The following is an 18,498-nucleotide window of genomic DNA, read 5'->3' as shown; positions in this document are numbered from 1 at the left end:
CCGAACGGTTACCATGCCGGACTGCCACGCAGAGGTCCCAGGTTCGATTCCCGGGCCGGGAGAAATATTTGTATGGCCTACATTTATTTCTCTCGTGAGTTTGGGTGTAATTTGTGGTTGTATATGTGTGTGTCCATGGCACCCGCGACACAGGGTTTCCCTAGTGCGGGGCTATGTTGAGTGTGAGCGTTATTATTATTATTACATTCATACCTAACACTCTTCTTGTCACATTCATTTATAATACGTTCAGTTGATTTTGATAAATAGGTTATCGTCATGGAAGTGAATACAGTTTTTATCTATCTGCCTAATTTTACTAGATGATGGAAATGTCTCGGCCTCTGCTTTAGAGGCCGGCTGGTTTGACCTACCATTAGGTTACCACGGTTTTTTTATAGCACATTACATCAACGAGTTCTTAGGTTTCCGCGATTGTTACACATAGGAAATAAAACTATTTTTCCGGATTTAAATCGCGTATATTTGTTTTTTCAAACAAACCGACGTTTCGTAAATAATAAATTGAACTTAATAAAAAATTCATTCAATAAAATAATTTGTAAAACTTAATGTAGCGTAAATTGGAATGTTTTCTTTGTAAAATCAAAAATAAGGTATTTAATTAATAACTATTGTAACTATAGTGAAAAAATAAGGTGGTTTGCATCAATATTAGACATAACTGATTGAAGACTGTACCACCTCAGGTCAACCGTGACCATGGGACCTGTAAAGGACCCAAAACGTCGGTTTGTTTGAAAAAACAAATATACGCGATTTAAATCCGGAAAAATAGTTTCATTTCCTACATTACATTAAGTTCTTTTATTGAATTTCGAAACCAAATTAATTCTACTATTAAAGTCATTATTACTATTTCAAGGTACTTATTAACGGATACCGCATTAAAGCCTTAGCCCGGCCAAGACTCAACCTATTTTACTGTCGAAACTGGGTCATAACTTATTGATCTTGTAACTTTTCTCTGACGTATGGTAAGTGATATTTTAAGAGTAAAGCTTGCTTATTCGCTGTATAAAAGTTATTTAGGAGCTAAAGAGTCAATATTACTTCAGCTCAAATTAACATTTTTCCTGTACTATAATTGACTTATTATATGGACGTCGGGTCCGCGCTAAAAAGTGTCCGAACTTATAGGGCGTTAAAATCGTATACAGAGCGTCATTCACGCTTTAGTCTTCGTTTGTTCGGCTGACAGCGAAGCAAGCAAAATGAGACAGTACTGCGATGACATTACAATCTAAATTCAACGTTTTAGCTTTTTCATATTCCTTTACATGTCACTACGTTTAAATAGGTTGACTTGGGACATTTTTTTCGTGGTTTTTGTATTAGACCCGTCGTCCATTTATTTGTAAGTCAATGTTCAACACTCACGGATATGCGGAATCAACCAAAGCCATTTCAGGTTGTATAGACCCTTAAACAGAAATTACTATCACTGAAACAACTTCTTCACGCCGTCCTTTCCAATCTTGAGCCAAGAAAACCTTGGGCCATTTGCATCCAGGATTTTCCGGTTACTTTGCTTAGTACTGTGAATTAAATTTTTATTGAATTGATATTCAATTATTTTTTGTAAAATTACTCCACTAGTTTGTTATAATTATTAATACAAAGATCGAACGCTCAGAAAAAACACTCAGAAAAAATTCCTTCGATCCGGTCGGATTATATATTTCGGATTTATTATTATCGGATAATAATTATAACAAACTAGTGGAGTAATTTCACAAAAAATAATTGAATATCAATTCAATAAAAATTTAATTAATACAGTGTATAGCGACATCTCTCGCCAGGACTGGTAGCTGTAAAGGTACTAACTGGGTAATAAATCTGTCATAGATTTCTCATAGATGACGCTACGACTAAAAAGTCGTTAAAAGACCAAGTACAAAGACACGACGCAAGCACATAGAAAAATTCGTGAGGTCCGTTGGCTCGTTCCGTGGCTTAGTTTTTATAGCGTCTGGCACGGTATGCAAGAAGACGTCGGTTCGTATCCGACCGGATCGAAGGAATTTTTTCTGAGTGTTCGATCTTTGTATTAATAATTATAACAAACTAGTACTGTGAATTGAAATAAATACCTATGAAACACTGTGCAAGTCGCTACATGTTGAAACTATCAGTATCCGAAATGACATTTTCCAGAAATAACGTTAGCTCGAATTTTCGTAGCCTCGAAATGAAAAAGTAATTTTGAGAGGAAAATGTTTTTTCCTTTAAACCTAACTTAACCTAACCGAACCTAATCGTGTCTTTGCGATAAACATCCAACATATCCTGGAAGAACAACGGTTTCGTTAAAATTCGGTTTTCGGTGTAATGAAAATTCGGACAAACGTTATTTCGGAAAAAAGAAGTTCGAGTTTGTGGTAGGTTACCGTTGAAGAGTCTACTCTTTCAGTGTGTATGTAAATGGAACCGTCCAAAGCGTCGGAAAGTATTGAATGTAATACAAAGATCAAACATTTAGGTAAAATTCCTTCGATCCGGCTGCATTCGAAACCAACGTCTTCTAGCAAACCGTGCCAGACCCTATGCCACGGAACGGACCAGTGGACCTTACGAATTTTTCTATGTGCTTGTTTCTTTGTTTTGGTCTTTTAAGTACTTTTTTGCCGTACATAAAATAATTGAATATAACATTTGTGAAGCATCCTGACATATATTATTTCTAGATACGCATTGTACGCTGACAACGAATCATATTACCACAATCGAATATATCTATAATATTGTACGAAATAACTTGCGATTACATTATGTACGTTTGTTAAATATCATTAGCTAAAATTGATTACCAGACAGCAGTGGTTGAAGGGCTTCTTGAAATGCTGTTGCGAGTTACGTAAGCACTTTGACCGGGTTATATGATAAATCAATAACTAAAGAATCAACTAAAGTAGTTAAACGCTTCGTCAAGTGTTCGGATCTTGGTAGTGGACTTTTAACCGACTTCAAAAAAAGGAGGAGGTTCTCATTTCGACTGTTTCTTTTGTGTATATATTACGCGATGACACCGGCATTTGTGAACCGATTTCCACGATTATTGTTTTGTTGGAAAGAGGCTACCTCAGTATTTTTCCCATTTAAATCTGAAGAAAATATTCCACCTCTCAGGGTGGCAAAGTAGAAGATGAATCCGGCTTCGCGCATTTTCCGGTACCCGATTTCAATGAAATTTGGCAAATGGATGTAATTTCACGAACTTTTCAGGTCGATTTTTTTCAAGCCGCGTCATCACCATTTAGTCTTGGAGAATTGTGAACCTTCTTCAACATGTAGGTGTAATCACGCCGTTTTTCTTCACCGAACAGCTCGTAGAAACTTTCAAATTAAAATTTCGCATATAAATTCAGAAAATCTCAGAGGTGCGAGCCCGGAGAACAAACCATTGGGCTACCACGGTTTCAAAAAAAAAATATATTACTAATAAAAAGATATAATTTACCTTGATGACTTACTGAGTGAGTCAATTTCATCGATCCTTTATCAACACTTTTTGTAATAAACATAAATTTATTTTAATATAGCCTAATCTAAGTAAAACAAATGTAAATAAAGCTAAAGTAAGCATTAAGAAGGGAATCTAAATATACATTCTTCATAGTAAAGCTATACATTTTAATATTAAAACCTGATTGCGATGCCTAAACTAAGTAAATGTGTGCCTTTGTTTTAGGCATCTTTTTGGGCAAATTTCTTTATATTACAGCTTAAAAACAGTGCTTAGTTATACATTAATCGTTACCTATATAAAAATAATTGTGAAACAACTTCCCGCACGCAATCTGTTTCATTGTAAGGTTTACTCTTAAGCCACACTTTGACGGTCTTTTTACATTGTATTTTATTCATGGCGCAACAATGCAAAGTAGAATTTAATTTAAAGTATAGGAATGTACCAAGGAAGCAAAATAATCTATGCGAGTGTGCTGTGCGGAGTTGTTTACAAGATGAAAAGTTAAAGTAACGTAATCAAATGTATAGGGTCTCCTTTTTTAAAATTATTTGTTAGATAAACAGTTGCCGAATCGAGAGGACGTGGCATGGTCGGATTGGATAATCGAAAGGACAGAAGCTGATGACTTTAAAATAGCTCTGCGCTCTTCCCGGGCTTATTACGGTGGTCTTATGTGCACCACCCGGACGGACAGAGACTCAAGGCACAGGAGTAACGTAGTTTGAGCTCCTGGCTCCCAACCTTTTGCCTGTAATTGTTATAGTAGACAATAAACGACTTATATCTTTATTGTCGTCAAAAACTATCAACCCACTAAACATTAGTTTTACTACCTCTAATTAAAAATCCAACTAGAGACGCTCTCTACGACGCCTACCATGGCAAGGTACGTTATAAGTGGTTCTTTACATTAACGGCAACTGCTAAATGAGTTGGTAATTAGACCTGTTAAGGCCATAAGAAAATGCGACAGACTACACACTATTTGTCAAACACGAATTGCGGCTGGTTTGAATGGCATTGACCGACATACCTCTTGTTAGTTTAGCATTATTGATTATTTCAAAGTGAGTTATTTTTAAAATTTTACTGTAAGTAGGTCGGAGTGACAATGAATTGTTTAAAATAGAAATTTTCGTAGTTTACTGTTTATGAAGTTCCTTAGCATGAAGCATGTGAAGTAGAGGCGGAGAAATTCATTGCACGATATTTGAACATTTGCCTTTTAGAAATTATATTGTAAAATAAGCTCATGGTCCCCTGATGCATTTATTAGGGAACATTAAAGAGAAAAATTCAGAGAAATATCTCTAATAACAATCGAATGAAAATTTTAGAAGCAGTAGAGCTCCTTGTAAAAGAGTTCGTCCAGGGACTATTGTCACCTCACCTATTTCTGCTGCCAAGCAGTAATGTCAGCATTACTGTGTTCTTATTTTGAAGGGTAAGTGTAATGGTGAAATTACAGGCACATGGGACTTGTCAACTTATGTCTAAGGGTGCTGGGCGCAGTGACAGTGCCCCTCAGATCTTTGCGATTTAAAGCTCTGAGTGGCACTGCAACTGTTACGGACAGGCGTGTAGCTTACTATCATGCGCACGACTTGTTCGTGTCATCACTTGATATTACAAAAAAAAAGTATATGATTCCTAAAAGAAGTAGGTACAGTGAAAAATCTGGCTGTTGTCATGTGTAGTTAATGAAGTCAGTGGACTAAATGGAGGCTGAAATCATACTAAAGCTCGATCTACATTGCTGCGGAACGGAACGGAAGCGTCAATTTCGCCTCGCTGCGCGAGAAGACGCGCGAGGTTTCGCGAGCTTTCTCGCGAATGCGCCTTGAGGCTGTAGTATTACGTCTACGTTGGACGTCACACTGCGCCTGCCGTCGCGTTACTTGCTGTGGATTCACCAGGCTCCGAAAATTCCCGCTAGTGCGCGAGCAGTGAATTCGCAGGAAGAAGCGCGACTTGTTTTTTTGTTACACAATTGACGTAATGTTTATTTTGCTATGTACAATTTCGTTACAAAAATTCGCTTCCATTCCCTTCCGCCGCAATGTAAATTGAGCCTTATTGATTCAATAATATTGTGATAAAATTCAGTACTTAAAATTGTTGCTACAAATGTGCTAGATAAGCTCAGTGTATTATTATGTGTTTAATGCCATTTAGTTAAGTTCCACTTGAAAAGAGATCATCGTTTTTCAACGTGTAACTCTTATTTTTGGCTCGCTGACACGAGTGTTGTAAACTGAGGCGGCGCCGGCCCCTAATTGCAAAGCTGCGCGCGTGCAACAAAAGCTACAGATTTATGAGATACATGGAATTAGCTAATGATGTTATACGTTTATAGATTGATTAGTTTATGGTTTTAAATGTACATAGTATACGAAGTGGTTTTTAACACGTGTTAAGACAAAAATATGTTGTTAAAGAAGAAACAATTATTAATAGATAGTTTGTTATTTAATTAGGTTTCCCGTAAATTTCCTGGTTGGCCAAATAACGTATCCCTATATTGTATTTACGTTGGGAATAATGGCAATTTTTTTGGCAAAGTCTATGGCCGACCAGGGCCTTAATAAGCAGATGGAACCTGTTGGTACTTCGGAAAAGAAAGAGTGTATAAAAGTAAATTTTATCAAAAATAATATCACGGGACGAACAAGTTGTGCGCCTGATGGTAAGCTACACGCCTGTCCATAACAGTTGCAGTGCCGCTCAGAGCTTTAAATAGCAAAGATCTGAGGGGCATTGCCACTGCGTCTGTCACCCTAAGACATAACGTGACAAGTACTATGTGCTGTAATTTCACCAGCACCGTTACACTTCAAAACCGGAACGCAGTAATGCTATCATTACTGCTTGACGGCAGAAATAGGTAACGTGACAGTACTTCCCTGAAGAGTTCGTTCTTTCACAAGGAGCTCTTCTGCTACTAAATTTCTTTTTAGACTCAAGTCCGTGCTCCGATCACTCGTGCTCGACTAGGCTAGGACTCGTGAGTGTTTCAGGCCACCGAGCCGTACAAAATGAGTCGAGTTTATTAATGTAGACTCCCGGACTCGAGTTTTTTACAACACTATATCGTGGGAAGAAACCTGTAATTAGTGATAATCATTTTTTGAAGATGGTTCACATCCTTTTATTCAAAGGACGTATGGACATCCCAATCCACATTGGCTTCAACCTTCTCCTTTGATGATTGCATTGGGATGTAAACGGGGTTGATGATTTCACTATATCAACGGTCTACGTATTTTCGAATAATCAAAACAATCAGTCGTTAACGTTTGCTGTAAACACTTTCCTCGACTGCGCCAGCGCCGCTCTCTTTGCTCACAACTAAATTGGCCATTGTTCTTTTATAGTCCAGTGATGAAACAATGGGTAACAGGATTTCGTTAACTAATGCAAGGGTTTGTGAAATTACTCGACTATGGTATTTAGAAAATAGGCTTAGTATATTATAATAATATTATTTGATTTCATGTACACATCGAATGCCTGATGGACGTACAATACAATAAAAACAAAATCTATCATAACTAAACTAATTTTACGAGATCTGTCCCAAAAGTATCATAAAGTAATATAGTCCTGGGTCTATTAATCATAACCCGCTTGTGGCATTTAGTAGAAGTAGAGCTTAGGAAGTACCTTACCTATTTCTGTCGCCAAGCGGTAATGTCAGCATTACTGTGTCGGTGTTGAAGGGTGCTGGTCAAATTACAGGCTCATGGAACTTGTCAACTTATGTCTGAGGGTGACGGGCGCAATGACAGTGGCCCTGAGATCTTTGCGGTTTAAAGCTCTGAGTGGCACTGCAACTGTTATGGACAGGCGTGTAGTTTACTATTAGGCGCACGACTTGTACGTCCCGTCACGTGATATTAAAAAAAAACTTCAAATTGCCGTTGGAATCTCAGTTGCCGTAGGAATGTCAGTCATAAAATAAATAATTATTTTGTTTCCAGTTGCCTGATCGACTTAAAATTTGGTAAACCATGGAAATCCGATGACATTACGATAACATTTTAACTTGTCACTGATGTTTTGTGTAATAAAGGGAATGCGCGCTCTACTTATTTTTTTTATAAGTAAGAGAAAAAGAAAGGGAGCAGGAAGGCTGTAACAAAATACAATGATATACAAAACTGATACAATAGTAGTCCCTGTTCGGGCGCCAATGTGGCCTAGACTTAGCGAAAGTAAAAGAAGGGCCACATGAATTTATTAGATGTGTAAAATGAAAGAACAAAAGGTTGAACAATAGAAAATACTCTCTGGGGTGCAAGACCTGACTGAGAAGCCCTTCCCGTAAAACCAAGAGCTTGATAGGGAGGGGAAACAAAACTTATGTAGGAAGATATGGGACTGGTATCGACGAGTGGTTAGCTTACGAACCGGGGGTTAAAATGTTATGTCCTCACTAAGCTATAAAAGCGTTTAAACAGTATCTATAAAGCATCTCTTATATTTGCAGGGGCAAATTCGCATCTGTCCGCAAGATCCGCCACCTTGTTTCCGGAGAGGAGTATGCAGCCAAATTTATCCGCAAGCGGCGTCGTGCGGCGGACACCACGCGCGAAATTCATCACGAAGTCGCTGTGCTCGCACTCTGCGCAGGCTGCAAGCGAGTCGTGAGTCTACATGAGGTTTGTATCTTTCTTTATACTAACTTCTAAATTTTTTTATGATACTTAGTAACTGGAAAAACAAGTCGTGTGCCTGCTGGTAAGCGACACGCCTGTCTATAAAGCGCGAAACACCAGTGTGTTTTCAGTAAAACGGGTGCGGGTTGGACGGGTCGGGAGTGCGGCGGGTGTAATTCCGTATATTTATATGGTCGACTTGCACCCGTTCCGCGCCCGCGCGTGGTGTTTGGTCGTCCATATAAATACACGGAATGTCACCCGCCGCACTCCCGACCCGACACGTGCTCGACCCGCACCCGCTATCAGTGTGTTTTACGCTTAACAGTTGCAGTACCGCCCAGTGCGTTAAATAACAAAAATCCAAGGGTCACTGCCCGTTACCCTGAGACATAAGTTGACAAGTCCCATGTGCCTGTAATGTCATTAGCACCCTTACCCTTCAAAACCGAAACGTATAGTAATGCTCACATTACAGCTTAGTGGCAGAAATAGATAAGGTAGCAGTTCGTCCTTGGAGAAACTCTTTTACAAGGAACTCGCTGCTTCTATCCTAAGAAATCTTTGACCCCTGAATCTGTAAAGATGTTAAGCGTAAACAGATTTTTGTGTGTGGTGGTTAAACAGCAACTTTTTATACTGTACGAAAAAACCACACTTAAAACATATATATTGATTAAAATAATTTTAATCAATAGATATCGTATAATCGTGATCATGTACCCTGTAAAGAACCCGAAACGTTTAATTTTGATTGAATAAACAAACAAAAAGTTAAAGTGTAACAATCATAAATGGCTGGTCTTGAAATCCCAATACTGCGGAGAGTGTGCGAGTTAATTGCACGATTAAATTCCGCCTTCATATTTCCATTACCAGGGGAATGGACTGGGCTTCCATCCCTATGTTGTGGATATTTCAAAGATTCGCACAAAGCCATTCGCTTCCACATTTATGTAGCAAACGGCTATTTAATGGAATTCCCTGCCTGTTGTCTTGTTTCCTGAACTGTATAAGTAGGATCTTTTCAAAGGGTGAGGGTGAATAGGCAATAGCGGGCTTTACACGGATACACTAACAGCAATCGTGCGTAATTGAGCGCGCGTGTAAAGACGTTGGAAGGAAAAGATCGCGCGATTGCGCTCCAACTCCAACACGCGCCAGTTTCACGCGGTCTATCCTGCGCTATTAGCCTTTACACGGACGCTCTTTCCGTTGTAACGAAACGAACACGAGCAATCTCGCGCGAAAGAACGTTAGCTTAAAAAAATTCACACAGGTGCAGACTTTCCAACGCGCAATCCGGTACGCTCCTGATCACACACGACAGACTGTGTAAAGGGGCTATTGTTTAAGTGTGCGATGCTTCAACGTCGACCTCATTGTCACTTTAAGGTCGAATACGTACTTATTACACGAGGGCTAATCCATCCTAATCTTTTTCCAGGTATACGAAACCCGGTCAGAAGTAGCAATAGTGCTGGAACTCTGCACTGGCGGAGAACTACAGCACGTTCTCGACGAAGAGGAGCGTCTAACTGAAGGCGAAACCCGCAGAGCTCTTCACCACGTTCTCGAGGGCTTAGCACACTTGCACGCAAGACGCGTGGCCCACCTGGACCTAAAGCCACAGAACCTGTTGCTCTCTGCTGGTGGAGAAGAGCTCCTGATCTGCGATTTTGGAATCAGCCGCGCTATACAGCCTGGTGCTCACGTGCGAGAGATTCTTGGCACCAGAGACTATGTTGGTGAGTTGGTCTGGTCATTATTTCACTTTCTTAACACGGTTTTTTTTTAGAGCATTAAAGTAGTCAATTGCGGTAATGTTATACAAAAGTTATGCAATTAATTTTCATATTTGTATTTAAATTCATTTATTCTCAGACCAAGTAGTCAATAAATATGACGTAATTTAGTAGAAACAAGGAGAACAATTGTAATAAATTAAATTACATTGTTACGTAATTTAATGTATCATTGTTATATATAAATATCCACATGAGACGTAAACGATTTTTATGAGATCTATTCAAAAGCAAATTATGATCCGATCTGTGAATCGATTCAAAGCAAAAAATCGTGCATCCATAATTGTTAGTCGTTGTGATGAATGCCATGAAACGTCAGGCTTTTGAAGTTACAAGCACAGTTTTTACAAAAGTTATTTTTATTTTAAAAACATATATTATGAAGAAAATACGAAGAAAGAAATAGTGACAAAAAAAATTACAACTATATTCCTTATTTTAAACCAAATTACAAATGACTTTATCCTAAATGGTAACCTATCACAAACTCGAATTATTTTTTTCCGAAATAACGTTCGTTCGAATTTTCATTACCCCAAAAACCGAATTATAACGGAACCGTTATTCTTTCAGGATATGTATGACGTTTATCGTAAAGTCACAATTAGGTTCGGTTATGTTAGGTTAAGTTAGGTTTAAAAGAAAAAACATTTTCCTCTCAAAATTGCTTTCGAGGTTATGAACATTCGAACAAACGTTATTTCTGGATAATGGTATTTCGGACTTCTCATAGGTAACTCCTGAAAATTCCTCTAATTACGAATTCAAAATTTTTGTTCGAAGTGACACTAATGTGGTTTAAGTGAAAGTGAAAACATAAATATTGACTCCCGCCGCTTAAAGGACTATTTAAAAAACCCAAACAAGTGAACTAAGTTATTTAAAAGAAAGGGAAGACATAATGTATTAGAACCACCATGGAAAATATTTATTGAGGATCTCGATAATTAAACGATATCACAAAGTACTTGTATCCAAGCCAAAACTCTTGAGACTTAACTGCCATTGCAACTAGATTTTAACAGAATGACAAATATTATCATATTTGCAATATAACTTCAGTGAAGTCTTCACGGAATTACAATAGTTAAAAGGGAGCGTAGGGCGCTAGTAGTGAGGGGCAACATGTTGGCTCGTAGGTTTGCTAGGTGTACTGACGACGTCAAACTTATGTTGTTCAAGGCGTATTGTCAGTCATTTTATACATGTAGCCTATGGGTCAATTACACCCAAAAAGCTCTAAGCTCCCTCCGTGTGTTGTATAATAATTTATTCAGGATGCTGTTGAAGCTGCCTTTGCTGCTGATTTTGAAGTGCATGGGGAATGTTCGCCGTGACTCGCTTAAATGGCTTTTCAGCTATCATGCGAAAAAGGGCGGCTTCTTTGTTGCGCAGGATTCGGGGCGGCGATAACAGCCTCCTGAGTATAATTGCAAACCGTGTACAGGTTGCTTCCTAGATCACTGGTCTAGGATGCACATTGGTTTTGTGGCCTATAATAATAAATTGTAAAATAAGCTATTTGTAATACTAACCCTATTTTTAAGTGTTTTGCTACTAACCCTTATGGACTTAGTCCGAAATAAAGAAATTTATTATTATTATTAATAATAATAATCAGTGGTTTCAAGAAAATGCAAGACAAAGCAGACCAGGCCCTGTTCATTTGATAAACTTCTCAAGCCCATAATCTTCCTACCAAACAGAGCATATTAACGTCGTATTATGTAATGCAAACCTACAATTAGGTGGCACGTTGGCATACGCATGCGTAATTCTTCACACTCCAACAGGAATGACATAATACCATTTCATCTTTATTTACATGTTATGTAGTAACGTAAATGGAACACGAATATGTCGAATCATAAAGATTTATGGTATATGTAACATCTATTTCGTAAATCACTAGAACAAGATGTTATTTAATCATTTTTCTACTCATGTACTTTTAATCTGGCAATTATAATTTCATAAACCATATCACAAAGGCGTTCTTTTTAGTCAAAATGAAAATTCTATTGTCTATGGTACTTGCCAAATAATTGAAATTTTTTTTAAGTATTATTTTTGTATACCATCGAGTACGTAACCAGAAATAGAGAAAAGACAGACGAAATAATGGCCATCCATCCTTGGCAACTCATCAATTAAATGGGCCTTAATATCACTTTTAAATATCAACTCTCGTTTGCGCTGAAATCACAAATTAGAAAACAGAAATAGTATAGCGCCAACAATTGACCTGTTTGTACGTCTCCGTATATTCCTAAAAACATTCTGTATTTATTGTAATAAAGATAATATCTCTAACAATGCCGTGCTGTTCTACTCGGTGGTGTGGAAAAAACAGCAAAACATCTAATTACAAAACAAACGGAATCACATTTCACCGGTAATTAAATATGTAATTTTGCAATTTTCGGCCTTTATAGCAAAGCTCAAGTTAAACTAGTCGACATGAAGTGAAACAATTGACGACACCCGTCAATTGTTTAGAATTCGGACTGGCCAATCAGAGCGCAGTTGTCACAGTAATGATTTGGCAGAAGAGTTTTCAAATAAATCAAATAACATTTCGTCTCTATTTCTGGTTATATACTCGATGCACAGAACTATAATGAGTTTCAAAAAAAGAACAGCGTATTTCTGCTAGTTAAAAAGTCACATATGATGCAACTTAAACGTTCTACTGCCTCCTGTTTGGTTAAATTGGCCTAAAGATCTTGCAACCAGGCCATTAACCTTTATAAATCTATCTCTTTGGTTTTTGTTTTTATTTGAGTCGATTGTCATGTTTTGGATTTTAAAGCAAAACATTTAAGTGTACAGTCATTGTTAAGAAATCTAAGTGAGTCACCATACTTATTACGCGTTGAACCTGAAAACCTATAACCACATGCAATAGGCACGAAAAAGACACTCGGATTGCTGACGCGCAACGCACGTCATCTTTTTTTCGGTCTTATAAGACGGACATGATTTTTTTTCTGACTGGCATAATACGAGTTCGTGTCGATACATGTGACGATTCACTAAGATGCGCTTTAATTTGTTTTAAAAGTTGACCTTTGAAACGAGGTTAAATTAATTTTCGTTTTGTTTTACAGCACCAGAAATTCTATCCTACGAGCCTCTCTCCTTGGCCGCAGACATCTGGTCGGTGGGAGTTTTGGCGTACGTTCTCCTCAGCGGTTACTCGCCTTTCGCGGGGAATACCAAACAGGAGACCTACCTGAACATCGCGCAGTGTCAACTCTCCTTCCCTAAAAATATGTTCCGTGGCGTAACGCAGCAGGCGATTGACTTTATTAAGGAGACACTTGTCGTTGACCCCAAGTGAGTATTCAATAGTTTTTTTTATATTTATGGTTCACGTTTGTCCACATTATCACCTATAGTTGTCACCAAATAAGAGGCCAAATTTGTCAGTTACAGCAGACGATAGTATGAAACTGTGAATACAATCAACGAAACAATAAACATACGTCGAATAAACATCGTCCTACACTAGTGAAACCCTTTGTCGCGGGTGCCATGGACACATAGACAACCACAAATTATACCCAATTTCACGAGAGGAATAAATGTAGACCATACAAATATTTCTCCCGGCACGGGAATCGAACCTGGGACCTCTGCGTGGCAGTCCGGCGTGGTAACCGTTCCGCCACGGAGGCAGGCAAACAATTATTAACTTATTGAGTTAAAAAAAATACATAAATTTTATTGAAACATTATATAATACTCAACTGCCGAACTGCAAAAAATATATTAAGATTAAGCTGAGAGATAAAAAATATCTACTCCATTACAGATTCTTTTCACATAAAAATAAAATAAAAATCCTTTATTTATCCTTTATTATCCATAGGATCTTATTTATGGACTAAATAAAGTCCTTCAAGTTTGACTATTTGTGTAATTGATTTGATATAAAAATTACATTAATTTATTATACATAACAATAACTTACAATTAGTTATGACATGTATGAATAATAACTCTATTAATATTATTAGAATTATACAATTTCTAGAATGTAATAAAATTAAAGATTTGCATGCAGATTTTGGTAAAGTATAAAAACTATACTTATGCACCACCTTTTGTAAACCATACTTCAGGCAAATAAATATTATTCATTCTTTTTTTTATAATATCATGTGACGGGACGAATAGGTTGTGCGCCTGGAGGTAACTACACCTGCTACGCCTGTCCATAACAGTTGCAGTGCTACTCAGAGCTTTAAATCGCAGAGATCTGAAGGGCACTACCACTGCGCTCGTCACCTTGAGATGCATTCATTCACCAATTCATTCATTCGTTGCAATTTCAGGGGCCGTCTTACAGTGGAAGAGTGCCTGGAGCACCCCTGGTTAAAAGACGTGACTGATGTACCACGCGCCATCGTGGGAGCGGGCTTTGATACAACCGAGGTAGCCAGCGACGAAGACACACAAGATACCGTCAACGGTCACGGCGAATCCAATAGACATGACCGCAATGGATATGACTGCAATGGACACAGTGATCACAATGGTCACGGTGACCATCATGGACACGGTGACCATAATGGACATAATGGGATGAACGGTTATGGAGTTAATGGACATGGAAATGGAGTTAATGGTGTTACTGAATGCAATGGAACTAATGGGGATTCTCTCGAGGAGGATAAAGGTGAGGCTATCAGTGCAACTAACAGTAGTGTAACCCACATTCCATTTTTTTTTCTACAATTTTTCCTTAAATGATACTAAAGTACGTAATTCGACTCTTCCGTAGAACAAAATCGTATGTGCAAGACTGCTTATTCTCAGGACACTGTACATTTCTATCGTTGTTCTTCGCCGTGAATATCAGATCGACTGTTGTTCGATTTTGTATTTCCGAAACGAAATAACATATACAAATTCTGAATACACCTATAGATAGATCTTAGTTTGAATAACGAGATAAGGTATTTATCCTCTTTTCGCTATACATATAATCACATCGGACTCTGTTCTTCGGATGAGTCGAATTATTCTATATTTGGATGTTATTTTTATATTTCATAAAATATATATTTTTGTATACATGAATTCTAGGGTCGGCAGACTAAAGTACATAAGTCAAAATCCAACATCATTCATTTAAATTAATATATCTACCGGCTAAACCACATAAGTCAAATTCATTTGTTACTTCATAAATTTGTAACTTTATTCCAGAGGCGTCTTTTTCAAATTTTTCATTCTCTTCACATCTTCCAACACTATAAACAACACAAAAAATGTGTAGTTATGTATTAACAAATGAAGCACTTTTTTTATTTATGTGCTTTAGTCCGCCGACCCTAGAATTAATAATTTGTGTGTATTATATTGTGCGTAGTATGTGTGCGCGTGTACAAATATAAAACAACATTGTGTACTTTAAAGTCGTATCTTTTATAAGATTAGTTACACACGGCGACGTTTATTGCGTTCGTGATACGCGCGATTGCATCGCTACACCTGCGATTTATAGGTGTGTAAAGGTAAATGATTAGCGATTGCATCGCGATTGCATCGCTGCTAAAAATCGCCATGTGTAACAGTTCTTAAAACGGAGTAAAATGTCATTTGCAGGGTTACCAGTTTTAATAAAATTTTAAACAGCCATATATTGTTGTCGACAGTTTTATCGATAGATTGTGAAATAAAATAGCATTTTGCCAAAAATGTATCATTTGTGAATGTTACGACGTTCTTTATTCCTGTTTTGACAGGTGGCCTTCTAGTAATTTTTTATTTATTTATATACAGTTTAATAAGGTCTTTGATATTGAATTAAGATGAAATACGATTTAAAAATATGTCTCCCCATTGTATTTTTATATACAAATACTTCTGAATGTAGTGTATTTATGTATGTACTTACAAAAACTGATTATTCAAATGAACCTGTTTTTTTTTTTTTTTTTTTTTTTTTGTAGACAGGGCCGAGCAATTAATAATAATAATGTTTATTTATAAATCACACCCAATAAATTGATTGCAATATTTTTATAAGTCGCAGTTATACAATCACAAGATTATCCTGCCTTCTAAATTCGGGGATCACGTATCTAGGAGGCAGAATGAAAGTTGGGCAAATAATGAGTCATGATGATTCAAATGAAACAAGTTTGGCTATTAATTGCATAAGCGTTAAACAACATTCAGTAGATGGTCGATAGAATATTTGTCGATTACAATCATTAGCTGCTTGCAATCGGGCAACACTTTTGCGCAAACAACTGCCTTTTTACTCCATCTTCCAAAAGACATTCTATACTACCATGATTTTCATATATACCTAGGATACGATTTGCTTACAATTAGTAATTTAATTTCAATTACAAACATTTTTGGCAAAATTTTACCTTCTTTCAAAATGTATCGATATAACTGTCGACAACATTACACCACTTTTTTTTTTACCACTAATTTTACGATAACTGGCAACCCTGCCAATGTCATTTTACCCCGTCTTCAAAAAAGACAGATAGTGGAGTATTTTTACCAAAAAAAAAACAAATTCAAATCATGGTAGTAAAACATTATGACATTCAATGAATAAATAAGTACGTAACGTACGTAAGTACTTATTTATTCATAGAAGTTGCATTTTTATCTCGAATATGGAATCGACGTTGCTGATGTGACAACGTCCATCACCGTTAAATATATCTTGTTTGATTCTGCCTTTAATGGTATGTTTTTTATAATACTAAGTGACCGGATGAACAATTCGTGCGCCTGGTGGTAAACGACGCGCCTGTCCTGGCAGTGTTCCTCAGAGCTTTAAATCACATAGATCTGAGGAACACTGCCACTGCCTGAGACGTAAATTGACAAGTCTCATGTGCCTGTAATTTCACCAGCACCTAGGGGTACCCCTACCCTTTGTGAGAATTCACATTATTGCTTTGCGGCAGAAATAGGTAAGGTGGCAGTACTTTCCTGGACAAACTCTTTCACAAGGAGCTCTACTGCTACTAAATGGGTGGATGTCATTTTAACATTAACTGCCCCCGTGGCCGAACGGTTACCATCCTGGACTGCCACGCAGAGGTCCCGGGTCGGGAGAAATATTTGTATGGCCTACATTTATTCCTCCCGTGAGTTTGGGTGTAATTTGTGGTAATCTACCCATGTGTGTGTCCATGGCAACCGCGATACAGGGTTTCCCTTGTCCGGGGCTATGAGTGTGTGAGTTATTATTATTTTACATGGTCAATTTCATGTATTACAGAGTCTACCGTTGCCTGGTCGTCTTCTCCCACCTGCTGTGAACTACGCGAAGAGTGCGAGGAACGCGACAACCCTTTGAAGCATGCGCATGCGCGTGACGTGTCGCCACCCTTCCCTGATGCACCCTCTACACCTAAGGTATGTGAATTTATCATGGTATAATTAATGTATAGTGGCAGACAACCACACCAAGTACAAGTGCCTCTATCACGAGTTTACCGTGACAGTGGTCGCTAGCGACCGCGTAAATTACTTCACAGTTTTATGTGGCAAACAAAGCTTGGCAGTGGGTTAAAACCCAATAAACCCGTCCGGGTTTTAATCGGAATTTTGCCAAAGCACCGGGTTTTAATCCATTGCTGCCCAAAATCATTGGCTGGAACGACGAATACGTAATTTGGTATAATTCCATGTTTGTTATAAAGTTGTAAAAAAATCTTTTTAAGAGAGGCAATTTCTCAGAATACTTGCTTTACAATCCTGTGGATTCTCACTACCAAGGATGGATTTTTACGAAATTCGATTGAAGTGCGATCTAACGATTTTTTGTATCGATTTTCAAGCAAACCAATTCAATAGAAAAGGCGAATCGAATCGCCTACATTAGAAAGCAATAAATATTTTGTAATATTGAATTTGAACAAAACTCGGTTTGTAATAAATATTTAGTAGTAAATAGTTCTTGCCCTCGATTTTGAGTATTAATCCGAATTAAATCTGGTATTACCGGATTGGCAAATTATACAGCGCTTACAAGAAGAAACAACATTTTGTATACAAACATTTCACGCAATCACTAGCGATAAAAGTCACCGTAATCTCATGGTAAAGGCACTGGTCTCAAACTAGTCAATTCCCGGTGTTATAAACACTGGAGTAACGAAATTCACACCTTGCACTATCCCTAGAATTTAGAAACGCTTGTTACCTAAATTGTTTCTACCGGGTGTTGAATTTTACTCGGTCCAAAAATGTTTTTATACGTTGCAAGAGTTTCGCAAGAGCACAGACCATAAATAATATTAATAAATAAGACGACCTATATTTAAAAAACGATGTAATAGGTATTAGAAGAATGCATAATTAATATTTTTAATTTTGATACTATCCTAACTTATATTGATATAATTAAATTTTTATTGAATTGTTATTCAATTATTTTTTGTGAAATTACTCCACTAGTTTGTTATAATTATTAATACAAAGATCGAACACTCAGAAAAAATTCCTTCGATCCGGTCGGATTCGAACCGACGTCTTCTTGCATACCGTG

The 18,498-nt window shown here is 37.5% G+C and overlaps 1 protein-coding gene across 2 annotated transcripts in view; it reads left to right on the top strand.

Moving 5' to 3' along the window:
- The window catches only part of LOC113237521 (serine/threonine-protein kinase 17A), a 392,531-nt gene that overhangs the window by 370,976 nt on the left and 3,057 nt on the right, over window positions 1-18,498 (top strand). For both annotated transcript variants that reach the window (XM_026474036.1, XM_026474035.1), the window contains exons 2-6: window positions 7,986-8,157; window positions 9,602-9,902; window positions 13,073-13,301; window positions 14,303-14,646; window positions 17,227-17,363. In XM_026474036.1, coding sequence (XP_026329821.1) covers window positions 7,986-8,157; window positions 9,602-9,902; window positions 13,073-13,301; window positions 14,303-14,646; window positions 17,227-17,363 — 1,183 coding nt within the window. The remainder of the gene's footprint in view (window positions 1-7,985; window positions 8,158-9,601; window positions 9,903-13,072; window positions 13,302-14,302; window positions 14,647-17,226; window positions 17,364-18,498) is intronic.

Source organism: Hyposmocoma kahamanoa, unplaced genomic scaffold (assembly GCF_003589595.1).
Source record: "Hyposmocoma kahamanoa isolate Upper Pololo Valley unplaced genomic scaffold, ASM358959v1 93, whole genome shotgun sequence".
In the NCBI taxonomy this organism is placed as follows: domain Eukaryota; kingdom Metazoa; phylum Arthropoda; class Insecta; order Lepidoptera; family Cosmopterigidae; genus Hyposmocoma; species Hyposmocoma kahamanoa.
Note: the sequence above shows the minus strand (reverse complement) of the source record. Positions and strands in the feature narration are given on the sequence as shown.